Source organism: Ooceraea biroi, chromosome 10 (assembly GCF_003672135.1).
Source record: "Ooceraea biroi isolate clonal line C1 chromosome 10, Obir_v5.4, whole genome shotgun sequence".
Classification (NCBI taxonomy): domain Eukaryota; kingdom Metazoa; phylum Arthropoda; class Insecta; order Hymenoptera; family Formicidae; genus Ooceraea; species Ooceraea biroi.
This window is the reverse complement of record NC_039515.1, coordinates 3,786,700-3,811,456: the sequence shown is the minus strand read 5'-3', so window position 1 is coordinate 3,811,456 and position 24,757 is coordinate 3,786,700. Positions and strand designations below refer to the sequence as shown.

The 24,757-nt window shown below is 42.1% G+C and overlaps 4 protein-coding genes and 1 non-coding gene across 7 annotated transcripts in view; 2 read left to right on the top strand and 3 right to left on the bottom strand.

Annotated features, from left to right (window-relative positions):
• Positions 1 to 191: 191 nt before the first annotated feature.
• On the bottom strand, positions 192 to 6,540 carry LOC105278281 (phosphatidate cytidylyltransferase, photoreceptor-specific). The gene is made up of 10 exons (XM_011337266.3): positions 6,407 to 6,540; positions 5,077 to 5,201; positions 4,890 to 4,986; positions 4,606 to 4,782; positions 3,997 to 4,199; positions 3,704 to 3,860; positions 3,480 to 3,632; positions 3,260 to 3,391; positions 3,053 to 3,187; positions 192 to 2,947 (listed from the first exon to the last, which is right to left on the bottom strand). Exons 1-10 carry the CDS (start codon positions 6,476 to 6,478, stop codon positions 2,846 to 2,848), a joined length of 1,353 nt encoding a protein of 450 aa, XP_011335568.1. The 5' UTR covers positions 6,479 to 6,540; the 3' UTR covers positions 192 to 2,845.
• A 59-nt stretch (positions 6,541 to 6,599) lies between these two features.
• On the top strand, positions 6,600 to 8,916 carry LOC105278283 (glucose-fructose oxidoreductase domain-containing protein 1). Of its 3 annotated transcripts, none has more exons than XM_011337270.3 (3): positions 6,600 to 6,707; positions 7,309 to 7,848; positions 7,946 to 8,916. In XM_011337270.3, exons 2-3 carry the CDS (start codon positions 7,362 to 7,364, stop codon positions 8,617 to 8,619), a joined length of 1,161 nt encoding a protein of 386 aa, XP_011335572.1. In that variant the 5' UTR covers positions 6,600 to 6,707; positions 7,309 to 7,361; the 3' UTR covers positions 8,620 to 8,916. The 3 variants fall into 3 exon arrangements, with proteins under 3 accessions (XP_011335572.1, XP_011335571.1, XP_011335570.1); XM_011337269.3 differs by lacking the exon at positions 6,600 to 6,707 and adding an exon at positions 6,788 to 7,228; XM_011337268.3 differs by lacking the exon at positions 6,600 to 6,707 and adding an exon at positions 6,789 to 7,217.
• Positions 8,917 to 9,009: 93 nt separating this feature from the next.
• Positions 9,010 to 10,784, top strand: LOC105278282 (replication factor C subunit 2). The gene is made up of 6 exons (XM_011337267.3): positions 9,010 to 9,253; positions 9,478 to 9,745; positions 9,816 to 10,064; positions 10,134 to 10,343; positions 10,424 to 10,537; positions 10,626 to 10,784. Exons 1-6 carry the CDS (start codon positions 9,138 to 9,140, stop codon positions 10,725 to 10,727), a joined length of 1,059 nt encoding a protein of 352 aa, XP_011335569.1. The 5' UTR covers positions 9,010 to 9,137; the 3' UTR covers positions 10,728 to 10,784.
• Positions 10,785 to 11,402: 618 nt separating this feature from the next.
• Positions 11,403 to 24,757, bottom strand: part of LOC105278286 — a 59,713-nt gene continuing 46,358 nt past the window's right edge. The window contains exons 5-11 of the mRNA XM_011337272.3: positions 18,253 to 18,416; positions 17,673 to 17,858; positions 16,691 to 16,846; positions 16,059 to 16,211; positions 14,359 to 14,620; positions 13,717 to 14,121; positions 11,403 to 13,404 (exon numbers count right to left, since the gene is read on the bottom strand). Coding sequence (XP_011335574.1) covers positions 12,991 to 13,404; positions 13,717 to 14,121; positions 14,359 to 14,620; positions 16,059 to 16,211; positions 16,691 to 16,846; positions 17,673 to 17,858; positions 18,253 to 18,416 — 1,740 coding nt within the window. The 3' untranslated portion in view covers positions 11,403 to 12,990. The remainder of the gene's footprint in view (positions 13,405 to 13,716; positions 14,122 to 14,358; positions 14,621 to 16,058; positions 16,212 to 16,690; positions 16,847 to 17,672; positions 17,859 to 18,252; positions 18,417 to 24,757) is intronic.
• On the bottom strand, positions 16,944 to 17,015 carry Trnae-uuc. Its single transcript has one exon. It is a non-coding gene; the product is annotated as a tRNA-Glu (tRNA).

The window sequence follows — 24,757 nt, the reverse complement described above, 5'->3', positions numbered from 1 at the left end:
CGCGAGATGACTGAAGCTCGAAACGCGCATGCGCAAAGATGAGCAGAAAGCCAAAAATCTTTGAATGGTACGAGGATCCTTTGATAAATTCTTAGAAAAAAAAATACTTTCGATAAGCTGCGTGTATAAGTACAAATATACAGATTATATACTTTTATCAGGGCAGTGTAAATAAAACGTACGCGTAAAAATAATATTAATCTCTTCAGGATTTATTTTGTTCATTGCTACATAAATATATCATCATATATTATTAAAACTTAAGTAGCTTTGAATTTCATGTATTTTCTCATACATCGTTTCGTGTGTGTAATTTCCATCTATACATGTATATATACTCTTCTTTTATATTTCCTATTAAACAAACATATACACTATATATACGTATATTTGATCCATTCATCTGTTATTTCTCTGATCATCTAACAATAAGTGTCTAATAGGTTTGCGCTAATAGAACGTTTGAAAATAAAAAAAAGAACGTTACAGATTAATTTTTTAATTAGACACATATTCTCATTGTATAATTGTATATCCTCACACTCGGATCTGTAGAAAATACGCTTTGAAATAGCAAGTGATGGAAAGAAATTATAATTTAATGAGCGTGAGTAGCCGCAATGTGAGATGGTAAACGTGACTCACATAGTAGATAGATAAAAATGCAAATATAGTTACGCGTTTGTCGCCGTTAGATATAACGTGAGCGGTATGCGCTATTCCAAAGTCAAGGTTCCTAAACGACGGAGAGTTACATTTCGATCCGAGCACAATTCACTATCATGAAACATGTAGTCCTTATCAATGTAATCACAGAAAGCTATTCTTGTATAATTGTGCCACATCAATTCGGAGTGCAATTCGACGTGAGATTTGTGTGTAAGAATATATATATATATATATATATATATATATATATATATATATGTATGTATGTATGTATATTTATATTAAGCATGATTGGCACAATTACAGAGAGTATTGAAACGAGCTTGGAACACGGTAAAATCATTCAATCTTACATCTGGCTTATGATACTTCACTAAAAAGCATTTCCTCTCACCGTTCCGCGAAGGATGTCCGAAAACGTTTTCTCGTGTGACCGTACGACAAGGCAAAAGAGACGTGAGATTACTGTCGCACTTCGTATTTCTATCGACTGTACGATACATCATGGGGAATTAATTGTTCGCTACGCTAACACGAACGTAGACAAAATCCGTTTCCATTCATTAATATCCTCCTAGTTTATTCTTCGCACGAGATGGGGAAGTGGTGATTAACAAATGGAGATTGGTTTTGTCTAAATAATTATCTTTATATAATCTTCCTCGCTATATATGCTTGCCACATGCTACATACATCGAAGATCGCGATAACACAATGGTTCGAAGTTTAGCATTATGTGTACGGTGTAAGTACCTGCGATACGGATGAGTAAACAATTTATGAATTTCACACGATGATGACTTGTAAGTTCCGAGCAATGCGGTCTTATAAATGGCAAGATGTGTTCTTACTTTAATTCGAGAGTTTCAGGTACACGCATGCCGCCAACGTTCTCGTGATAGTGAGATTGAAGAATCGCAATGTGAAACGAAATAAATACGACTAATTTTTATTCCGTTCTCATTATTAAACAAATGTAAATACAATCCATATCGTGTACAGGAGGAGAGGGGAAGCATAATGCTAAACTTCTATGTAGAACCGTTTATCCAACAACATTAACAATAATACCGTACACGCAACATACAAATCATGTTAGCGGGTTATTATTCTCTTTCGTACGTAGCGATAAACATTATGGTTTCAATTAAAAAGACTACGCCCAAGCAACAAATAAAGGTGATTCGTACGTAGAATCGTTAACATTTTTATATGACAATTTTCGAGGTAAAAGAACAAACAGTATATGTGTATGTACAAACGAGATCCGTTTTTTTAACACGTGTTTTGTAAATGCACAATTACAAATATAAACTGCACAGAGATCAGATTGTTTCAGATAAAAAAACATCTTATCTTGGACAGAATAATACATCCTCGTGTACATCCAAATAATGTTTGTTTCGTGATCCGTCGTATCTGGTAACATGAAAATTATACATTTTAGGAATCGGACACTTTTGCGTAAAATCAGCTATGTATAACATAGGATTTTCGAAATGTGACTTTCTTTGGTTCAGTTGTTCCAGACAAAAATATCAGTCACACCTCCAACAATGCTGTAATTTAATATAAACTACTGCATTTAATAAAAAAATTCACGATGTATTGTGGAATGCACGGAAAGATTGCTAAAAATCATGATAGACCCGTCCAATTGATGATCACCCTCAGGCCAGAGCTCATCACAGAAGTAGGCGGGCGTATACATTATATATAATTTTAACTTATTCTAATTGTGACCCGTGCATCACTCTATCTGCTCAGTCTGTGTGTCGGTGCAAACGAGCTTTTAATGACAACAAATTCCATGAAGGGCAAAGCATGACGGAGAAGACTTTCTAATATAAGAATACACTTCTCGGTATCGAAATCGCTTTCATTACCTTAAATGTAAAAAAAGATAAGGAAGAAATATTATATATATCTCTCTCACTTCTGGCCATATACCGATGTCAATTAGACAGGTCTATCATATCACGCTTACCTGTCTACAATTACAAAATAAACTTCGCATTGTAATGATGTAACAAATTATTATAATTATTTGATACTGATTGCATTGTCATCTGCATAGAATTTCTTAACTGTTAGGAAAGACAACGGAGAATCTTTGCTAACACCTCCTAATTGGTAAAAGTAATCCCTGCAGTTTCGCTACTAAATAACATTTAAATTAAAATGTTCTCGTTATGTTCTCTAGCATACCCCTGTCTGTTAGGGAGTCCCTAAGCGTATAGTAAAATTGCACCTGTACCTCCGGTTTCAAACTGTAAACCTAATTAGAAAAACATTGTATCGTTTAAAAACTTGTGGTCATCTCACCGGCAAATTTGATGTGCAAAAAATTGATTATCACAAATGAAGTGACTTTTATCGTTACCTGTTGTAGTAGCTTTTGCGGCGATGCACTTTGAATGAATGACGAAATATAGACGTTCACGAACGTGGCCATCAAATATTGACAATCAAATCTATCCATTATTCCACCGTGGCCAGGAATTATGTCACCGAAGTCCTGCAAAATCACCGATTCTCAACAATAGTTCCAAGTATAATTATACAAATTTTACAAGACATCTCGAATTACCTTAATCTTGAACGCCCGCTTAAATCCACTGGCGAAAAAACCGCCGAACGGTCCAATCACGGAGCTGAATATCGACATCGATAACGAGTGCAGGAGAAATGGATACAACGTCAAAGTAGACTTCCCATTGAACTGCACACATCGAGAGACAATTGAGAAGAAATATTCACGCATGAATCACCGTACGATTAAAGTACTCAACATGCAGGTTACTCATTACCATCCTTGATACCACTTGAAGACTGCTTGGCAACGTGTACTCCTGCGGTTGAAACAGAGCCGATGGTTCGCAATCCATGGTCATCCTCCCTAACGTTTCACTATATTCGATAGGACAGATGAAATAGCGGTACTGGCACATAACGTACGACATCTGAAAAATCGTATTGTTGTATCAACGTATGGCGATCGATATTCATCTCCTGCTTTGCGCGATTTTCTTACCAGTAATCCAAATATGACGGTCGAGATACCACCACCAATGAAACCTTCCCAGGTCTTTTTCGGAGATAATTTTATCAACGGCGTTCGCCCGAAGAAGAAACCAAACATGTACGCCATCACGTCGTTTATCACAATCATGCTAACAGGTACGATAAACCTGAAAACAGTTGACGTAAAATAACACGTCTGCATGTAAATTTGTTAAAGGAAAATAGAACAAGTTCTAGTTACGCGATATCATAATTCTAATAAGATCGCATAGATAATAAGTATCGTAGACAAAATATACATACCATATTAGTCCTTGGAATATATTTTGGATGATAAGATAGCTTTGGGTCACGACGATAAGTAGCGCAACATGCGTCCAAGCGAATAGAGAGAATTGTTTCATGTAGTACTTTTTCACGAGCGAAAGTACGAACCATACGAAACCAACAATGTAAAGGCAAAATGAGATAAACCGGTGGTAAGTAACAAGCACGCGCAGATATCCCTAAAGATCACATGAATTGCAATTATTATTTGTATTGCACACACGAGTCAAATTTAATACATTAATTTCTTAATTTGATCTGATTTTATCGGGTTCTCCATTTCAATTAATTCTATCAAATTTTGTTAATTCTAATAAGGAAGCCTTGCACGATACAATGAAGCCATAACAAGAGAGATAATATATATCGAGATAAAGCTGGTCAAGGTCTTCCTTCATTGATCTCAACTAATTGGTAGCCATGACATAATAATAATATTCGTAGGAACGCATTGTAAACATTTTTCTCTTCTCTTTTGCAACATTGCAAGTGCCATGAAATTTTATGGAGATAATACATCAGTATTTCTTATAAGTTATACGTTCGCATACGATTCGATTTGAAAAAAAAAAAATTAAAGCTTACCGTTCGATTAATCACCACTGCAAAATAATCCATCAAATTTTCTCCATAGAAGAAATAGTTGGAGGTTATCAAAAAATACCAAGACAAAGACCTGAACCATGGTAGACCATGAATTCTATATACAGCATATCCAATATTAATAATCTCCGCGAAACATTTCACTTGTACGATCAGCGTCTGTAAAATAAATATTCTTTTATTTTGGACTTCAAACAGAAAGAAGCATGCATGTGAAGAGGTTTCTTGGATTCTTCAATCAGATAAATATTTAAGAATAGGCTTACCGTGATCATCAGCGCTAGTGGACCTCCATAGATAATCAGACAAAATCCAGCTATCATAAACCAAGTGAAAATAGTTCGAATTATCCAGTTTCGCCAGCTGCAAGAGACGAGAGATTCGCAGAGATTTATACGCACAGAAATGAGATACTTTTGAATTGCAAGCAAAAAAGAGCAATGCGTATCTTACCGATCTGGAAGACCAGAGAGAGCAGAACTTAAAATATGTGGAGTATGATCAGTTCCTTGAGGTAAAGTCTTCACCAATTCTTCCACCTCCAGTTTTGCATCATCTTCAGATTCAACGTCTTCTTTCTACAAAAAAGTTTCAACGATTATTATTAATACGAAAAAATGGTTAGCAAATATATCTATCTAAATAATCGAAATAAATAATTAAATTAGTCCTGTGAGAGGTTCTAAGAGCAGGTAGCAAAGATAACAAATTTGAGACCTACACAAAGGAGAGAATAATGTGGTCAGAACTTTAACTCGGACCATCTGATTTATCTTCCTAGCTGAAAGTGAAAGATACCCATTTTATTTTTTGACCTGGATGGGCTTTAAAATTTTTGACACAAGCAGTATAGAAAATTACTGTGTCCCTTCCAAGTTTCAAACTCAGATCTGGATTAATAGTAGATTGTTACCTCACCCACAGGCCACTGTGCTTTCTCTATATGAGTTTACACTGTTCTATTGTATATTTTGAATAAGCATTCTTTGTTTGTTGAAACAAGAGATAAAAGAAATGTATAACGGTAAACAAATATTCTATAAATACAGTTTCTATAAATCTACTGTGTCTGTATACATGTATGTGTGAACGCGTATTTTCCAAAATATCATGATATTAATACCATGTATTAAGTTATTTTTAAACGTTAAAGATACAAGTTAAAATCAAAACATTAAAGATACAGATTGAAATTCTGAAGAAAATATAATCTAGAAATAGAATTGGGAAATCGAATTCCGATACAGTAGAGAGAAAGATTGGGAAACAGCTGCATTGCAGAAAATCATATGGAAAACATTATGGAAACTATTTGGAAGGTAATTAAGCGTGCGAAGTCACGCAGCGAGGCGCATCGATGTTCCTTAATTAAAAAACGTTGAGTAAGCATCGATCGTTGCAGACCGAGCGGAAAAGGAGGGACACGCGTGTCGGAAAAAGGCGCATTGTTTGTTTGCATGTTACATGCATCCGCTTGTATTCATTTATAGACACGTAATACATACATAGATACATATACACATACATACATACATACATGCGCATCACGTATATGCACGTATGTAACAGCTACAAAAATAGTGTACTGACACTGCTGCAGTGTCGGTAGCTGTCAAACATCCATCAACAAACGATCGCCAGCAATCGCGGCAACGGCGTAGATCGATAGTCGCCGAATAATCGCCGCACATGCGGACGACCGCAAGTCCGCGAGACCGGAGATTTTTTCGTCGCGGGGACAACACCGAGAAAGTGCGGAATCATTAAAGAACCGTTCGTTTACCTGATCGTCACTGACGTCCCGCGATGCCGCGGACGCGTCGTCCGCCGTCGTTCTCCTGCGTATCTCCGACATTGCTCGTGTATCGTGTATTGCGATGATCCGCTGGTGATTATCTCTCGTTCCGGAAGGAACTCGGCGCTCGATTAACGCTGCGCACAATGTCGCTGATCTCACGATTAGCGGACGATCGCACGTATTTACATATTTGAGGAATTATGCAGGAACGAACACACCACGAGCACGCACATCACGCGCAAAACAGATGCAGCAGCAGCGAATAGCGGCGTACGCCGTACAGTGGGTGGGTAAAGTGGGGGTAGCTCGCTCGGCGACGCTCGGCGACGCTCGGCGACGTTCGGCGTACCTCGGTTAATCAATGATATTCGGCGTGATTGAAAGGTATTGAAGGGAGCGAGCTCCATAGAGCGAAGTCGTGATCGCTGCGATTCTCTCTCTCTCTTTTTTATCTTAAATCGTTTATCGTTTTCGTGAAATGGAAAGAGAAAAGTCTCAAAAAATCTCAACTCGTTTCTCTCTCTTTCTCTCTGAGCTGTATTTAATTTGTTCTCAAATCACGTAAACAATACGTGGCGCGTTAGTCAATCGTTTGCTCTTCAAAAAGAACATTTGTTTAACAACGCTCATTCGGCGCAGAGTGTTTACTCATGCGCGAACGGCCTCGGTCGTGCGACTGGCGGCCTGTCACCATTTGCCGTCATAAACAAATTCGCTGGTGTGCGACGTGCATCGTTCGACTCCGATTTCAAAATGGGAAAACATCGCGGCTGAGCGCACGCAAGCGAGATTTGAAGTAACTTATCCGTAGGATACTTTTCAATCCTCTTGTATTATTTATTCTCGAAGAACAGACGGGAATACCCCAAGCTGTGCTTGTGCTGTAGGTTAAGTCCGCTGCGGAAAAAGAGGAATATCCGAATATCGCCGCACATTCAAGATGACATTACCGGGAATCGGCGTGTTTGGCACGGGGAGCATCGTCAGGATCATCATACCTTTCCTGCGAGAGAAAGGCTTCAGGATTGAGGCTATATGGGGCCGCACGCTGGCGGAGGTCTCGCAAGTGGCGAGCGATCTTGAGATACCGTTTCACACCAGTCGCATAGATGATGTTCTCTTGAGGAAGGACGTAGATCTGATCTTTATAATGTGCTCACCGAGCCTACACTCGCAGATCGCTGTCAAAGCCCTGGGCATAGGGAAGCACGTCGTGTGCGACAAGCCTGCTGGCTTGAGCCAGAGCGAAGCGTTGAAAATGGTACGGGCTGCGCAGTATTACCCCTCGCTGATCAGCATAGTCAATCACAGCTTGAGGTTCCTGCCAGCCTTCGTGCACATGAAGAAGGCTCTGGAGGACGGTTACCTAGGCGGATTCGTGACAGTTATCGAAATCAGAATTCACATGGGAAGCTTGTTGCACGATGGTAAGCACAGAGAAGTGAGACGGAAAATATTTCTGTGTTTTGTATCGTAAAATTGTCACCAGGATTGAAGGATGATACTTGAATATATTTGTTTTAGGATATGACTGGCTGTGCGATGACACCATGGGCGGCGGGATCCTGGCATTGGTGGGCAGTCACGTCATAGACTTGATCTTTCACTTGATGGGCCAGCGGGCGTCGAGGGTGCACGCGGTCGTGAGAACGTTCACGCAAACGACCAAGCACATCAACGGCATCAGGCACGTCACGTCGCCGGATTTCTGCAGCTTTCAGATGGAGCTGAGCGGCGGTACTCTGGTAACGGCCACGCTGAGTAATCACTTGCAGGGACAGCTTTCCCAGGAGGTGTTGATATGCGGCGGCGGCAATCACCTGATCGTGCGCGGCGGAGACCTCTACGGATGCCGCAACGGCGAGGAAGCGGTCCTGTACCGCGACACGGACGACCTGCAGGGGATATCGTTACCGATCGCGGACTCCATTCCCAGGCCGTACATCAAGGGACTTCGGAAAATGATCGCGGCGTTGCGGGAGGCCTTCCAATCCGTCGAGGACAAGAGAGGCTGGGTCAAGGAGCCGGTATTCTCCGCGTCCACGTTCGAGGACGGCCTGTACGTGCAGGCAGTCATCGACGCGCTGCGACAGAGTAACAAACGGCGCGAATGGGCCAAAGTCAACATCCTCACGGAAGAGCCGGACCCGAATCCTCTATTGAGCGCTGCTGTCAGGGCTACGGCTATCTCAATATGAAGATCCATCTCGAAAATCGATCGTTTCTTACGAGGATCTACAGTATATTCTATGGGAATGATACATCGATGAACTAACCGCGGAAAGTATTTCTGGCAGCTGATTTTTATTATGTATCACTCATTTTTATTCGCTTTTAATTTACGATTACTAATTATGATATCGCGATAATGACGTTAATGTATCATAAATTAACTTTACTACTATCGTGTGTGTACATACATATTGTATATAAAGTACTCGTATTTATAAACTGGTTGTGCTTAAAGTACGCTAAATACATGAACTAAAATATTTAATTAGGTATGTGTCTTATTTGTACATTTTATTCTCGAGAAATTATGAATTATTTTGATATCTGAATCTTCGGATGGTGAAAGTGGAGGTCGGCTATCTTGAATATCGCGCTTGTTCACGGTAGATCGCCATATTTTAAACGTTTCCCGCGTTCACCCGCGAACCAGCGTGAAATGTGAGCATGTTGGAGTAAGCGACGCGACAAACCTGTGAATTCGAGGATGGCAGGGGACAGCAACGCGGATGAGCAGATGGAAATTGAAAGTTTGCCGTCCACGAGCAACGGCGGTGACACGAGAATTAGAGAAAAAGATGCCAAAGCTGCCAATTTACCATGGTACGTGGTTAGTTTTGTAAGAAAAAATGTCATTTTTGGTGGCAGTCTTATTATCATAGGTTAGGTTATTCTTTGTCAAGATTAATAATTGCAATATATATCTGCTCATTTGTTGTAAGATTGCAAGAAAAATTGGTAATATTTATGTCGACATTTATTACACAATAATTCTTTTTATTACGTTTCGATTAAAAAATGAATGTACGAGGTGTCATGTTGTTTAGGATTGAAAAGTATCGACCACAAGTGTTTTCGGATATCGTTGGCAATGAGGACACCGTGTCTAGATTGGCTGTCTTCGCGCAACATGGAAATACCCCAAATATCATTATTGCCGGCCCACCAGGAGTTGGCAAGACCACAACAATTTTATGTCTCGCGCATTTACTACTAGGACCGGCGTTTAAGGAGGCTGTACTCGAGTTAAATGCATCGAATGAACGAGGAATAGACGTAGTTAGAAACAAAATAAAAATGTTTGCCCAGAAGAAGGTAACACATGGCATGTTATCGGATGAATTTCTTTCTTCTGGTTGTTTCGACATCTTTGTCCTCGTTACAGGTGAATCTTCCAAAGGGGAAGCATAAAATCATTATTTTGGATGAGGCGGATAGTATGACTGACGGTGCACAGCAAGCGCTGCGTCGAACGATAGAGATGTACAGCCATACGACCAGATTCGCTCTTGCGTGTAACAACACAGAAGAAATTATCGAGCCTATACAGTCACGATGTGCTATGTTGAGATATGGAAAACTAACAGATGCTCAGATCCTGGCGAAAGTTCTGGAAGTCTGCGAAAAGGAAAATGTAACTAGTGGAAGATGTAACCAACATTGATAAATATTTTGACTTAATTCATAAAGGTTTTGCTTGCAGATTTCTTACACGGACGACGGTATGGAAGCAATAGTGTTCACTGCCCAAGGAGACATGAGGCAAGCTTTGAACAACTTGCAGTCTACGTACAACGGGTTCAATCACGTGAACGGCGAGAATGTATTTAAAGTTTGTGACGAACCTCATCCGTTGATTGTCAAAGAGATGCTGGATGATTGCATAAACGGAGACATCTCCAAAGCCTGCACGGTAAAACATTGACACAACAATGAAAAAGAATCTTTAAGAAATATATTACGTTAGGTTTACAAATCGTTTGTCGTAATTAGGTGATGGACCATTTCTGGAAAATGGGATACTCCGCGGAAGACATAATCAGCAATGTATTCAAGGTCTGCAAAAATCACACGATGGATGAGAAACTGAAGTTGATGTTTGGCAAGGTAAATTGCAAGCGACACTTCACATAAAAAAACGTAATTATACAGAATCCTCCAAAGATTTTTAACTTTTTAACACTAATTCGTACAGGAAATTGGAATAACGCACATGGGAATAGTGGAGGGCATCAACAGTCTATTGCAACTGCACGCTTTAGTGGCACGACTTTGTCGCGCGTGTACCTCAACATAGTTGTAATGATGAATTCAATATATTTTTTAATAAACGTATTTATATATTTTTATTGCACATGGAATTTATTTTAGTCGCCTTATAAAACTAAGCTTCCTCTAGAATCGAACCGGCAATTTGGCAGCTTCTGAGCGCCTGCCGAATGGCAGTCCCGTTAGTAGCCCGCGAACGACGGGTTGCCATTCTGCAGGCGCTCGTGCTGCGCTCTGGTGGAAAAGCCGTCTAATTTAGTTCCAAAAAACTCCGCTACGAGTCTCTACTGTTTTTGAGCTGTAGCGAGCGTATTATTTATTTGATTGTTATGCTACATTTAAGGCAGTTTTAACGCACGAGGAACTATTACAACATTTCGGTTTAGGTGAAAATATATAAAGATGCTGACTTTATTTAATACAGACTAGAACTGATTACTTAATGCACGTGTGACTTATAGCGCGAGCAATTAGCTTCTCCTTGTTCTCTGATTCCTTCCAAGGCTCTCCATCTCGGTATTCGTGCTGCCCTCTCATTGGTCGGGCTAGTTCTGCCTTGTACTCCTTAGATGCCGCCACAGAGCGAGGCGTGAGGTAGTAGTACGATACAACTCAGCGATGAATTGGACACACCTCGTGTTAATCGGGTTGTCAACGTACAGGCATGACGTGTTTCCAGGGATCTCAATCTCCAACGATTTCATTAATTTTGAAAAATTCTTTTATTTAATGATATTTAATGTATGATACAACTTGATAAATCTAGATGACGTTGTACACTGTGTGTGCAACATGTTGCATTGACGCGCGCACATCATCGAATTGTATTGTCGTCGCAATTACGACAGGACTAGCAATTTGAAGAAACGACACTTTATACTTGCGTCAACTATTAATTATTGCTAGCGCGCCAAGAACTAAAGGAGAGAACTCGTAGACTACTACTGTTATATGCACTCTTAATTTGTCTTAGTACCAGTGCTAAACTTAAACATCGTAAGGATACATTCTAATGTACGTTTAACGTACTTTGTACGAAATTTTATTTTCACCCTAACGTGGCCAATCACTTCGCTATTAAAATAAAAAGTGATTGACAGCTACAGAATAATTATTTTTCGATACATAATATTCACGACGTGAATTGTACTCGCAGTTTTTATTGTTGCTCGATATACCGCAATATTATTAGGCCAGAATATATAGTTTTATACATTTGTACACCTAATTAACAGAGCTACATGATAACACTAATTTTATTGTACGTAAAATTACAAGGTTGAGTATATTTACTATCTTTATACATAGAATTACATTAACGGATTATGTATGCATTTCCTGGCAAATTAGATTAAATTACATACATTATTGAAATTAATAATGACGGAAATTGGGAGCGCGTAGTACGTGTAAATTTGGTATTTCCGTGCTGCTTGTACAAATTTAATTAATACCTGGACGTATGGACATTTGCATTAAATAAACTCTATGCAGCCTTAGATCAAATTTAGTGTGATTGTAGTAGCAAATTGACTGTGAGATCGCTTTATTAAAAAAGTTTTTAAATAAAAAGCAGTGACGTTTTCTTGAAAAGCGTTAATATTATTTTCATAAACCAAGAAAGAATTTTCGAGATAAACAGTTACATTTTTCTGTAACTTAAACCTGAGATGCACTAGCTAGAGATCTTAGGCGCGTTATATGGACTCGCAATCCTTTGGTCCACATTTGATTTATCAGTCTTATATTTTTTTTTTATTGTCTCGGACGATATGAACGTGTTTTACTTAAGGAAATGAGTATGTGAAATTCGATGGAGCAGGAGCTCCAGAACTTTGTTACGAACTTAAATCTTATATTCCCGTAATTATTAAATATTATATTCCCGTAATGTGACGTGCTTCTATAACATACCATGATATTGTACAGCCTATATATGTGTTTCTTACGTTACACGCTTAAAACTATAATTTTAATCATGAGAAATCGCTGGAATGCGCAAAGCGCCAGATATAACAAAGCAAACTCAGTTTCACATCACCAATCTATCATATCACGTCACTCTTAAATCACACACGTTTCGAGAATTCGCTGTGAATACTTTTTCATGCCTGCTGTTGTCCTTATCGTCAACGTCGACTTTGCTCCGATCTTCTCGCAATATTGAGAAAAAAAAACTGTATCGAATGAGTTTGATATATGCTTTTCAATTGTACTGGAAAACATTCTTCACTCTTCATCTCTTTCGTCTCTTCGTGCTTGGGAATAGCGTCCGTGTGCCTTCTTAATGTTCAGCACCATTTTTCCATCGGCACGGACGTCAAGTGCGGTCTCGGCTTCGGAGACGGCCATCGCAGCGCGCTCTGACACGATTCCGCCCTGGAGGGTGTCCTTGGGGGTGGCTGAGGTGGATTAACGTGGGATTCCTGTGCGCTCAGATTTGTATCCCCATTTGTATTCACTTCCGTTCGTGATGCGGAGCTCTTCTCTGTGGGCGGATCGCCACGGTGGTTCCTCTTCGTCGGCTTTCGCACAACATCGTGCTGCGGTGCGCTCGGCGGCGCACTCTCCACCGATTGGAGACTCGTCGCGCGATGCAGGGAGAGTCGCAGCGGCTTCTTCGGCGGCGCCGGACGGGTCTTGGTCTCCTGGGAGCTGTACACCGCTGACGTTTCCGAATTCTCCGAGGCGCGAGACTGAGAATCCTAAAATAGGCGAGCAGATGTTGTACATTCAGAGGCATGCTAATGTAATTTCAATCTTAATAATGACAATTACTTATGATATGACAATTGAAGTCTAGGGAGAGAAGTGTAGAGATGAGGAAGAACAAGATTGATGCAAAACTTCAATAAAATATTATAACTGACTTTATTAAATATATTTATATGTTTGTTTTATTTATTAAAATAAGAAAAGTATAGGAGTATTAATGTTCTACCAAGTACACCATTTTACACGTAACGAGAATAAAATTTTGGAATTTTCAGGGAACGAAAAGTTGCTAATAAGTATACCTGTAGGCGATAATAAGTCGGCTCGGAGTCGAACTCTAGGGACTGCAGCTGCGAGCCGTTCTTGCGGCTTTTGTGCAAGTGTTCCATGCTGGATTCGATACGCGGTGATCTCCGACGTTGGATCTGCGACTGCATCGGTGACTTGCAGTCCAGACTGGCCGTCGACCTGGCCAACTGCAGTCCCTGATGCTTTTGCCGATTTCGGGGCTTATGATGGCCATTCGAGACCCCATCGGACGAGAAATCGAGTTCGCGAGGACTTCTTACGTCCGCCGAACGTCTGGAGTGATCGCCGTGTCTACTTCTGATGGTCGGCAAACTCTGCCGCAGTTCCGTAGAACTTCTCACGTTGAGACCCGGCAGATTCGCCACCAGCGCTGTCACTTGAGGTCCCTTTTGGAAAACCTGTAATCCAAGATGTAAATTCAAAATTAAATGGTATCTATTCATCCGTGTGTTTTATTTTGAGATATTAATTTTTATAACTAATGATCTATAATCAATGAAGAGCTAGAACTTTTCTCATCATTCAGAATAAAATTTAACGACTGCTGCTCGCTTCGATGCTGTTTACACATATTATCTGAATTATTATTTATTCCATAATTCGGTATGCTGATATCATCGATCTGGAGTACGTGCCTGTACATGTTCCTGGCGACTCGGCGGTGGGTCGGCGGGGACCTCGGTTCTGCTCGGCGCCAGGAGATCTCTGACCTGCTCCTCAAGATAGCCGATCCTGTGCGTCAGTCTGAGATTATCGGAGCGAAGTGTGCGCAACGCCGCGAGGGACTCGCCTTTTCGAAGAACCACTATTTGCGCAGCGTCGGGTGCAACGGCCAGCAGCCGCGCCAAATCGCTCCTGCCCGCTCCCACCACCAGCTTCCCGTTCACCTCCAAGATCCTGAAGACAATGTTGACCGATAAGTCGTGTCATTGCGCGGCAATCGCGTTCTGTTCGACTGGTCAGGCCAGGAACTAAGGATCTCCTTGACGGAAGATGCTCGAAGAAGATAAAGGAGCAGCGCGTACGAGATATTTAACGGTGTGATATCTCCTTCAAGATTGATGACGTCAAATTGGCTGCATCATTTGAGACAGTTTCAGAGGAGAATTGCAACGTTATGATATCTGATTATAACTTTACATCATATGCAATTAAACTATAAAAGTGGAATTATGCGCGGAACTCGGCTTAATGACGCGTACCGAATAATAATGCGTGGGAACTGGAAAGGGATTATGCCGGTACGTTGCGAGATACGCGCGTATTATCCTCAGTTATTCCATGAGAAGCAAAGGTTTCAGTTGAAAACATCACGTAGCTCCAACATCGAGAATATTTCAGAACGCAGTGTTCAATTTCGCAAGTAAAAATGGGTAGCAAGATTCTGCCTCATATTTATCTTCAAACATACTTCACCGTAACGAAGTTTTAATTTGTATAATAGTTACGAGATGTTCCGTAATGAGAGTTAAAAAGTTATAAAGAAACGACGCTTAATCAGATTTTCTCCGAATAAAGGTCAATTTCGCATTATTTAAACAATACGTTGAAATAATTCATTCAAAAAATTCGCAGTCAAAAAACTCGTTCAAGTATTTCAGTAACATCGTGCAAAGTTTTCCGGATATCAAATATCGATTTCCGTTTCATGCTTTTATGCCTTTTTAGAAACCACCGTGAATCCACTGCGCTTTTCTTTGTGTACTTTCAACTTTTTTTTGCCGTACTATTAAATTCGGTTGAACGCAGCTCCGTACGAAAATTTATTCTCCATCGAATCCAACGTTCGCAGCCGGAAAGCTCGGTGCGCATTAATTTCTACGTGCGGTTTTTAAACCTCCAGGCGGCTCCAGGAACGCCTGGCACGAAGCTAAATTCCCTCGAGTGGATACGTCGGGGAAGAATGGTGGAAGGTGGGGTCATGTGAAGTCGCGGGCGCAATTAGCGGGGGCACCCGGCGGACTTCCGGTGCCGCTTCACGCTACAGCGATCCAGCGTTGGGAACCGAATGTCAAGATTGCCGCATTGTTCTTTCCCGATACGGCCAGCGTTACGTGGTACTACGAGCGTACAAACGCCACAAACGATTCCACGACCCTTCCTTCCATCCTTCCCTTCCTTCCTCTCACCCTCGCTCGTCCGTGCCGGAGGGTTAACAGGGCTGAACTGTTTGAATTGGGGAATTCCTCTTCTTACGTGAGTGGAATTCGCCTACCGAACGGAATTCACGAATTTCGTACATGTCGGAATTCCCTGCTCGTCAGCGAAGTGCATTCACGCGATGCTTATTCGGTGGAACGCGCGAATTCCGCGTGCGATGCAACGATACGGATACCTGTCCCCCTTGCAGAGACCGGACTCCTCCACGGCCCAGTCGACGTAGAGGCCGATCGCGTCGTCTCTGGGTCCGGCCCCGAAACGCGGGCTCTTGGGGTCTGCGGTAATTTCCACCGCGTGGATCGTGACTTGCGTCGAGCCGGAAATGCAGCTGCAAGCAAGGTGGTAGCTTGTTAATGTTCCTCTCCAAAAGAGGTAACAAGTATCTAACGAAATCTAGTTTTCCAGTCGATTTCGTACACAAGTGGTACTTTAAACTTTTGACTTGAAATTTTTATGTTATTACCATGTATTTGAAATTAATATTATTAACGTTAGTATAAAATAATTGAAAGAGCAAAAATGAAAAGTTCCGAATTTTTGCTAGAAAAGAATAAACTTGAAATAAAAAAAAATTATTAGTCCTGATAAATCATAAGAATTAATTTATATATATATATTTTTACATTAAGTCGATACCTTCATCTTAGTAGTTTGTCAAATCAATCCTTGTTAGTTGGTGAGTGAATAGGACAGATAAAAGTTTGTTACTGTTTTGTTGAATCAAAGGAGAGAAGTTGAAATGTACATTATGAAAATATTTATGAATTAATAACAAAAATATCGCAAAATGAAATCAGAAATGTGTACCTGAATATTGTATCATATTTTTGTTTTTCTTGAGTTTCGGCCAACTCCAAAGCGGCCTGAAGGGCTCTGCTCTCCTCGTGAAGGGTCAGTAGCTCAAGTTCCTCGCGACCGAGTCTGTACTCCAGTTCCGCTTGCTGTATTCGAACGTCGATATTACTGTAACAAACATTATATGCAAAATTACTTCTACTAATTATTTAAACTAATTAATATAAATATTAGATAAAGTCAAAAAATAAAGTAAAAAAAATTATTCCCATACCGGGAATCGAACCCGAGCCTCCTGGGTGAAAGCCAGGTATCCTAGCCACTAGACCATATGGGATTTTGATGTTTTGGTTTTATTAAATTATGTATTTATATTACACTATATGTGTATCAATTTTTAATTTACAAATAAATTTATTCAATTTTTTTATTATAAACTTAATTTATAAAGTTTTTAAAAGTTATCTTATATAGAAAGACAATATAGTGCCTAGTTTGCAAATATCTAGCAAGTAAGTTTTATCTTTATTTTATCAAATTTATTTGACTACATTATGGAAAAAATTAAAATATTTACAGGACACCATTATGAAACAAATAACTTGTGATCACTTTCTATCTTCATTAAGACTGTGTAATGTCATCCAGTGGCTCTGAATAAACAAGCTAATTAATAATCTTGAATATAAATCTAATAAACTAGCAATCATTTTCAATAGATTGCTTATCCAAAGACGGGCATTTCAACTATCCTGAGGTATCGTTGGCGATTACCTCAACCCCAAGTACTGTATCAGATAAACGTTAGTCGCGCGCAGCATAAAAATATTTGATTGAAGCATATTACCCCATAATAACGCCGATAAAGCCGGTTTTATCCGCGCCGTATTTATAACGGACGTTTGCGGGTTCGTACATCACGGTATATTGGTAATCGCGATTCGCGCGATAAGGCGCTTCAATGACCGCGACGCGATCTTGATTTCGTACTCACTCCGTGATATCGAGACGCTCGAGAGCCAGCTTGAGATTCTTAATGGCGAGTCGCTTATTGTCGGCGTCCCGTCGCAGCCTTTGAAGCCGCTCCTCGGCCGCTTTCCTGTCAGCCTCGGTCAAGGGTGGCGCGCCGTTGCGTAATGCCAGTCTGCTGCTCAGCGTGTTGCAGAGCTGGCCCTTCAGCCTGAAAAATAACAAAAGGAGTGCCGCGTGCATCGTGACCGCGAACGGGACACCTTTGCCCCCGCATCGATGCCTTGATCGCGGTAGAAACGCGCATCGGGATCCGACAGATCTCTCCGCAGCTCTCCATTTTGCTGGAACTACCTAAGATTACCACGAGATACCTGACAACGAATCTTGGACGAAGAAGAGATCGCGATCTCTCGATCGCTTTGTCGCACAAGTTTGAGCAATAATCGATTAAAAATATCAAGTCGCGCATTGTTCATTAAGGCCTTTATTTCCAGGCGCGATCATTAGAAAATGAAGAACTGAGAGCCGATCAATCGCTCACGCGGCGAGGGTTCTTCGATGGCCGACTGCGCGATCAAAGATCCAGCCGAGCAATTACTCACGTCTGTATGATGTTTTCCTTGTCGCGCAGCGCGACTCGCAGGGCGTCCAGTTCTTTGTAATGATCTCGATTGCGATGGCCAGCGGGAGACGTGACGCCTCCGGAGATGCTGCCGCCTTTCTTCCGCCTTGGCGTCGTCGATAGTGACACTTCAATACTGGCCATCTGTGAGGCAGATGTAAATCGAGATTGATTTTAATTATATTTTAATATGAGTTAATTAAAAAATGTAATTTCAATTGTAATTTTAATTTTAATTCCTTGTAAAACACATGTAGTAATTACTATTTTTAAGTCTGCATCAGAAACTTAATTTAATGGTCTACGAGGACCTCTCGCTGCTCACTTGATATTTCTTTTATTTTACGACGAAGGGCGTAGGTCTCGCGGGATAGATACGGAGTGCGAATAATTCCTCAAACATGAATATTTATAAATAATCATGTTTTATCGTGAAACATTATAAATTCCGTTTTCGTTTCCCCAGTGCGAATGTTTATAAAAATAAACGGGCGTTATGATAATTTATGAACGTACTAAATCTGCAAAATAAGAATCTTCACGTCGCGATTACAAGGCTGAACGCATGTCACACATAAGTAAATAATAAAACTCTTGAGCAACTTTTCAATCGTTTCTAATTTTTCCAAGTCGTACATTTTTATCATCAAAATTTTATCCCAAAAAGAAGTGAGTTAACGTGAAATTTCGAAGCATAAACTATGTAAAAATAATTTATTCTCTTTTTTCTTTTGGAAAAGAAAGGCAGGATAAATTCTGAAGAAATTGTTGAAGAAATTCTTCCATTCTTCCATTACATCCGCATCAGCGGTAGTAATTGTAGCTTCTTTCTCAGCTACTCTCTCTCCGTGCAATAGCGGAGCAGCAGTATCCCGACCACGGCAGAGGTGTCGGCGAGGAACACGGCGCAACTATCAATTATTCGGATTCCATGGTACCGGCGCGCACCACTGCTCCCCTTTTTCTCGACGCATGACAGCACGGTGTACGGATGCGGATTCAAAAGAGACCAGCGCAAGGGTGGGATGCGCGAGGGTGGGATCGTATGAATACAAATTTATCGTTCCATTAAACCTATGATTTGCGACGATGGTCGGGGCAGGATGTCTCGGCCCTAATGGGCTTTCACCGTCAGTACTGTACGAGAGAATCCTCGGTCCTTGAGAAGGCGGCACCTACTATGGTCCCTCTCGCTGGTCGTTGTCGTCGCGGGAAGGTCAATGCCGGCCCTCGAGTCCGCGCCAACAAGGGCCCAAGCAGGGTCCGATATGAGACCTCCGCGCGGCGTGTTCCAGGCTGGACCACCAACCAGGCTCGTATGCAAAGACTTGGCTGTGCGAACCGGATGTCTCTGTTTTGTCGACGTCATTCGCTCGCAATGTATCTCGCCGCGTTCTCCCAGAATTTGCGGGAACCGTGAGAATAACGGCGCGAGGGAATTTTATTTCGACCGGATCGAATTTATTCGAACGGATTTTATTTTGACATTGGTATGTAATTGTGAATATACAGTTTCTTTCAGAGAAGTCTGTTTGATTAGATATTGCACGAGTGCGATATTTGATGAATAAATACAAATAATTAAATGGAAAATAATCGAATTACGACAATGTAATGCAAGACAGAAGAATCCGTAAAGTTTTATTTTATTTATATTTTACTGAAGAAAATATTTTCAGAGACGATTTTACGAAATCATCATAAAATATATATAATAATAAAATCCTCCTACTAATCTTCAACATCTTTAAAATTGGCTTTAACATGCCTCAATGTTAATGTCAATCGAGTCGGTAGTGTTCGTGGGGAGACTCGTTAATCTCCACGAGTTCCCCTACGAGTTTCGATTCGCCGTTTGATGCAAGTCAGGCAAAAATTCGGGTGAACTCTGAACCGCGAAGGCGATGTGCAAGTCGTGGCGGACGTTCCCGCGGGAATAAGCGCATCCGGTTCATCGTCTCTCGTCGTCATCGTCGTTCCGAGGTGCCCGGTTGGTGGTCCGTTGTCTCGTCCAAGACGCACCGTGCCCACGATACTCCCCATATCGCATCTGCCTCCATCACGAGAGCACACACTCGACGAGGGGCAACATCGACCTCCGTTGGATCGCCAGGAGGGACAGCGTATTCTCCCTTTCTCTTTCTCCTCTCTCTTTCTCTTTCACTCCTTCGCTCCCTCAAGGACCGTGTATCAAGGACCGCGGTACCGTGACTTCGAATCTCACGTGGGTCGAAGGTCCGCGGAGCCTTCGACTCGCGGAGCCCCGTCCCTTGCAGGGTACGTGGAACGAATTCGCGGGAATCGACGATCCTTCATTAAGCAGTCGCAAAATGCGCGGCGCGGCTGCATTCCCGCAACGACCGGCGCCTCTTACTTGATTGCGCGCTTCTTTTGCGCATCAGTTGCACAGCAGTTTTACGTGTTGTTCTTGCGGGTACCGATCTTTTCAGGGCATTAGGTTTTCACTCCTGCATAGCTCGTGAGATTGAACGGCTAGGCTCTGAAATATTTATTTTCTCATTTTCACATCTCAGCTGAACATGAAATTCCCGCTGCAATACGTTCGCGTAAACAATTAATTCGGGGAAGGCAGAATAAAGAGATATTCTATTCCGCCAATTATATTATTTTAATTAAAAAAATTAATTAAAAAAATATTTTATGTAATACTTTATAAAGCTTTTTGTTTCATTTTTATGTGATATTTTTGTTAGTAGTATCGTTCTCTAGCTGGAAGACAGTTAAAAGCAGTTGTGCATTTTGCATGACAATTCTGCAGTCATTCCAATGATAATAATCATATCGCATAAATACACGTAGTTTTTAAATGATAAATATACAAACGGCAAATGTGTGCGCACTACCAATACATTTACTGCCGCTTCTTTCAAGTCATTTGCCGGCGCCGCGCGACCGGACAGGGGTATCCAGATCTCCAGCAATTTCTCGAGTGTCGACTCGAGCGTTTTGCGCGGTATTAAACCCCTTAGCACCGCTGCCCCTGATTTAGTATCGAGCAGGTCCATGTACATTTGTTGTCGGGCGTGCGGAAGATAAGCGGTCTCCCGGCGCGACAATTCTGCCCGCCGCGGAACGAAGGAGAGAAAGAGAGTCGGTCCTTGGCGCTCTTCTCCTTCGGACTGTTCCTCTCGACTGGACTTATTCCCGACATCCGCCCATGGGATTATCGTGGACCGAGATTTACGGCTTGCCGGTACCCCGCAGCAGGATAACTGCGGCGGCCACGGTTCAGTAATAGCCGAGCGATCCTATTACGTCCCGGAGCCAATAAGACTACTGTCGTGATGGGACAGACGCGTCGGTGGCGGCTAATTAGTATGAAAATTTTCGCAAGCGATTTCTGATTTCCGATCAGCGGCCCTTAACGCCGCGCAGCTCCGCAATGTTCGATAATTCAAGTAATAATTGGTTTTTGCATTTCAGACATGATCGCGCGGATGTGATAATCACATATGACATGAAAATGACATATAATCGTAACTTGCACGATTTTAATCGCATTAAATTTTTTAATTGTTCATGAATTTGAGTCTCCGTGACTATTCCGTGACTACTGCGATTTTGCGACATCGAGAGGACGCACATTGAATGTGGTGATTTCTCAAGAGGGTTTGTTGAGAGAGCAGAGAAATATATCTCTGTCTACGATATTGTCTCTGACGTTTTCCATCCGACTCGAGAAGTAGGATGAAGAGCCAGTTGAAGGAACGAAGCACAGGACGAAAAAATATAACCGCCCTCACACGGCGGTCTATGATTTACGTCCGTCACGTGTCATCCCCACGTTAATCTTGACTTATACATACTACCATGAGCCTTCGTAATTTTTTTATTACGCTTCTCGCGCCCGGAGGCTGGCTTCCATTAATCGCGGAGGTTTGCGATAGCGTAAGCCTTTCCTCCTCTTTCTCCTCCTCCTCCTCCTCTTGCATCACCTTGTTGTTCGTTACGGAAGAGATGCTGCGGAAATGAACACTTGTCAATAGGCGACGCGCAAACGAGAGTTTCACAGATATCAATGCGTGCAGCCTCCTCTCTTCAGTTCAAGCCAGTTATTTCGCGTAATAGTACAGCCTCGGTTGCACTCGGAGAGCAACGTGTTAGTAGAGTCCAATCGTCTATAAGTAACGATCTCGACTAACTCCCGCAATTAGCAAGTAAACAAGATGTGGAGATAACGACTGGCACGGCAATTAATTCTGGCCGACACGGACGGTCGTTAGCGCGGTCTCTCAACGAGATATGGAAACTCCTCATCTTCTTTATACGCTGGATACGTAATCATTGTTCTACCGCGTACACGACTTAATTCGATCGCGAGTGTGCCTTCTGCTTTCTCCCGAGAAGTATACCTTCTCGACGGTTCCTCGTAATTTAAGCAGGCACAGACTTTACTTTTACGTAACTGCCTTGCGAAAGCGATATTATCAAAATGTGTAAGAGTCTTGCAAGAACAGCAGGTTTTCCTTTGATTCCGTGTGAATCATGAGAATGCCTGAAATTCGATTACATCTGCACCTACGTCGATTACGTAATCGCTCCGCACCTCGAACGCGTCTTACGCGATTCGAGAGGCATCTCGGCGTTCAATGATCTTCAAACGGAAACGATTCGTATATTGCTCCGATTTGTTTCTCTCTTGCCCGATTTCCTCGCGCGTAAACCGAACACCTAGTGAAAATTTCATGCCGGATGACAGTTCGCGTCATTGTTGCCGGATGCGTTGTTCTCGCGATTCATTAAATCGGCTGCGTCGGTTTACGAGCTTCGTGACCGAGAGCTCTAAGAGAGCTCTAATGGTTCTGTCTAATGGTTCCCAGGACGCGACTGGAAAGCAGATCCTAATCCTGACTATCCTGAGTCGCGTGCAGAGATGCGACACGGCGTCGATGCGCGTTTCCTTTTCCGTGAAAGCGGACGGTTTCTCATCTCGGACCGCCGCGCCGCCTCCGGTAATTTCCCGGAAACCGGCTGCGGCAGCGGTACGAAAAACGCGGGAGCACATTGGAGAACAATGATGTCGCGACTGTAGGAATTGTTCACGGTAATCGCCGTGGACGCACTTCTGCCTGAGCTTCTTGCTCCCTTGGTGGGTAACAAAAGACACGTCCGCTGCCATTCTGCCATGGAAATCGCGCGGTGCGCTCTCAATTGCGAGTCCGGACATGCACATCGCGCGTCGTAGCACCGTCATTTGACAGGTATGATTATCAGGCATTGACACAAAACATTCCGCTTGGCTGCATCAAGTCTCTAGAGGGTAACGGGAGATTCGAAAAAAAAAACCTTTATTAGAACTTTTTCACCGTTGTCGCACTGCCTTTCGCGCAGATCTCAATAAATTTTTGAGTCGAGAATAGGACTTGTGCGAGTCGCACAAAAGCGTTTTTCAGAATGTATTTTTTAGAAGAAAATGATCTTATCGTAACGTCGCGAATTGCAGCGACGAATGAATTGTGAAGCAATGGAGCTGCGTAACGAAGAGTGAATTATAAAGCAACGAGGATAAGCGAACGGATCTCCGATGGACTTCATCCGTTTTCCCCGGCTAGAGGTCAGCGAGTTCATACGAAATGTATTCACGCACGTTTCAGCCTACGTACGTTCAGGCTCGACAAAAGGCTCTGTGCATGCGGTCTTCTACGCGGAGAGTGCCTGCTTTCCATAAACATGGCTTTCCGCCACCGGCGTGTGATGTCGAAGATCGGCAAACGGCGATACTGTAAATCGCCGACTGTGTTTCTGCTTTTCTTCGAGCACGAGCGCAAAGAGTGTCGCGCCTCTCGCGAGAGACGCATTTGAATTCTGCGCAGAACCGCGTCTCGATATTCTATTTTGCAATGAATTCGAGAGATCACCGCAAAAACGCTCTTGGCAAATTTTGCCGGAAATATCCCAAACTCGAGGAAAGCTGCTGAATCTTTAATTTGGCTTCAATGACGAAGCGTCCTTTTATTTTAGGCGATTGTTTCTTTCTTTCTGGAATTGCGACTGGGACTATACAAAGAGCGAGCCCGTGGAAGTTATTAAAGTTGATGAAACTAATCACAGATGCCTGATTGTGACGTGCCACAAAATTGGTTTTCCCGATCTCCTATCCTATGAATGGAGACTACACGGGAATGAGACTTTGTAGCAAGTTAATAGCCAGCCGGCGCTGCTCCGAGGTATCCTCAATTGGGTTTACACAAAGGTCGAAATCCCGCGGTAAGTTTCCGCCTATTCTGTCCATGTCTCGTGCACGTGTGTGCGAGGTAAGGTATACAAATTCCGGGAGGCATGTTAGTCGCGCGTGTGAACGACCCCGCGAACCTCTCACGAAAACTTTTTCCAACGTGTATATCCGGAAAAACTTGGTGCAGATTTGCAACGAGCGTGTAATACCGCGGACGGCACGAGGGAAAAAGAATCGCCGCGTATGACCGCGCGCACGCAATGCCGCAGGAAAAGCGGCCGGCTGATTT

Bases quoted from the DNA above. Each gene is read 5' to 3' on its own strand.
- LOC105278282 (XM_011337267.3), top strand. From the start codon at position 9,138: ATGGCAGGGGACAGCAACGCGGATGAGCAGATGGAAATTGAAAGTTTG. The intron at 9,254-9,477 runs GTACGTGGTTAG...CATGTTGTTTAG, and splicing joins AAAGCTGCCAATTTACCATG to GATTGAAAAGTATCGACCAC. The intron at 9,746-9,815 runs GTAACACATGGC...TCCTCGTTACAG, and splicing joins AAATGTTTGCCCAGAAGAAG to GTGAATCTTCCAAAGGGGAA.
- LOC105278283 (XM_011337270.3), top strand. From the start codon at position 7,362: ATGACATTACCGGGAATCGGCGTGTTTGGCACGGGGAGCATCGTCAGG. The intron at 7,849-7,945 runs GTAAGCACAGAG...TATTTGTTTTAG, and splicing joins GGGAAGCTTGTTGCACGATG to GATATGACTGGCTGTGCGAT.
- LOC105278281 (XM_011337266.3), bottom strand. From the start codon at position 6,478: ATGTCGGAGATACGCAGGAGAACGACGGCGGACGACGCGTCCGCGGCA. The intron at 4,783-4,889 runs GTAAGCCTATTC...TTTATTTTACAG, and splicing joins CACTAGCGCTGATGATCACG to ACGCTGATCGTACAAGTGAA. The intron at 3,392-3,479 runs GTAATGAGTAAC...CGATGTGTGCAG, and splicing joins TTCAAGTGGTATCAAGGATG to TTCAATGGGAAGTCTACTTT.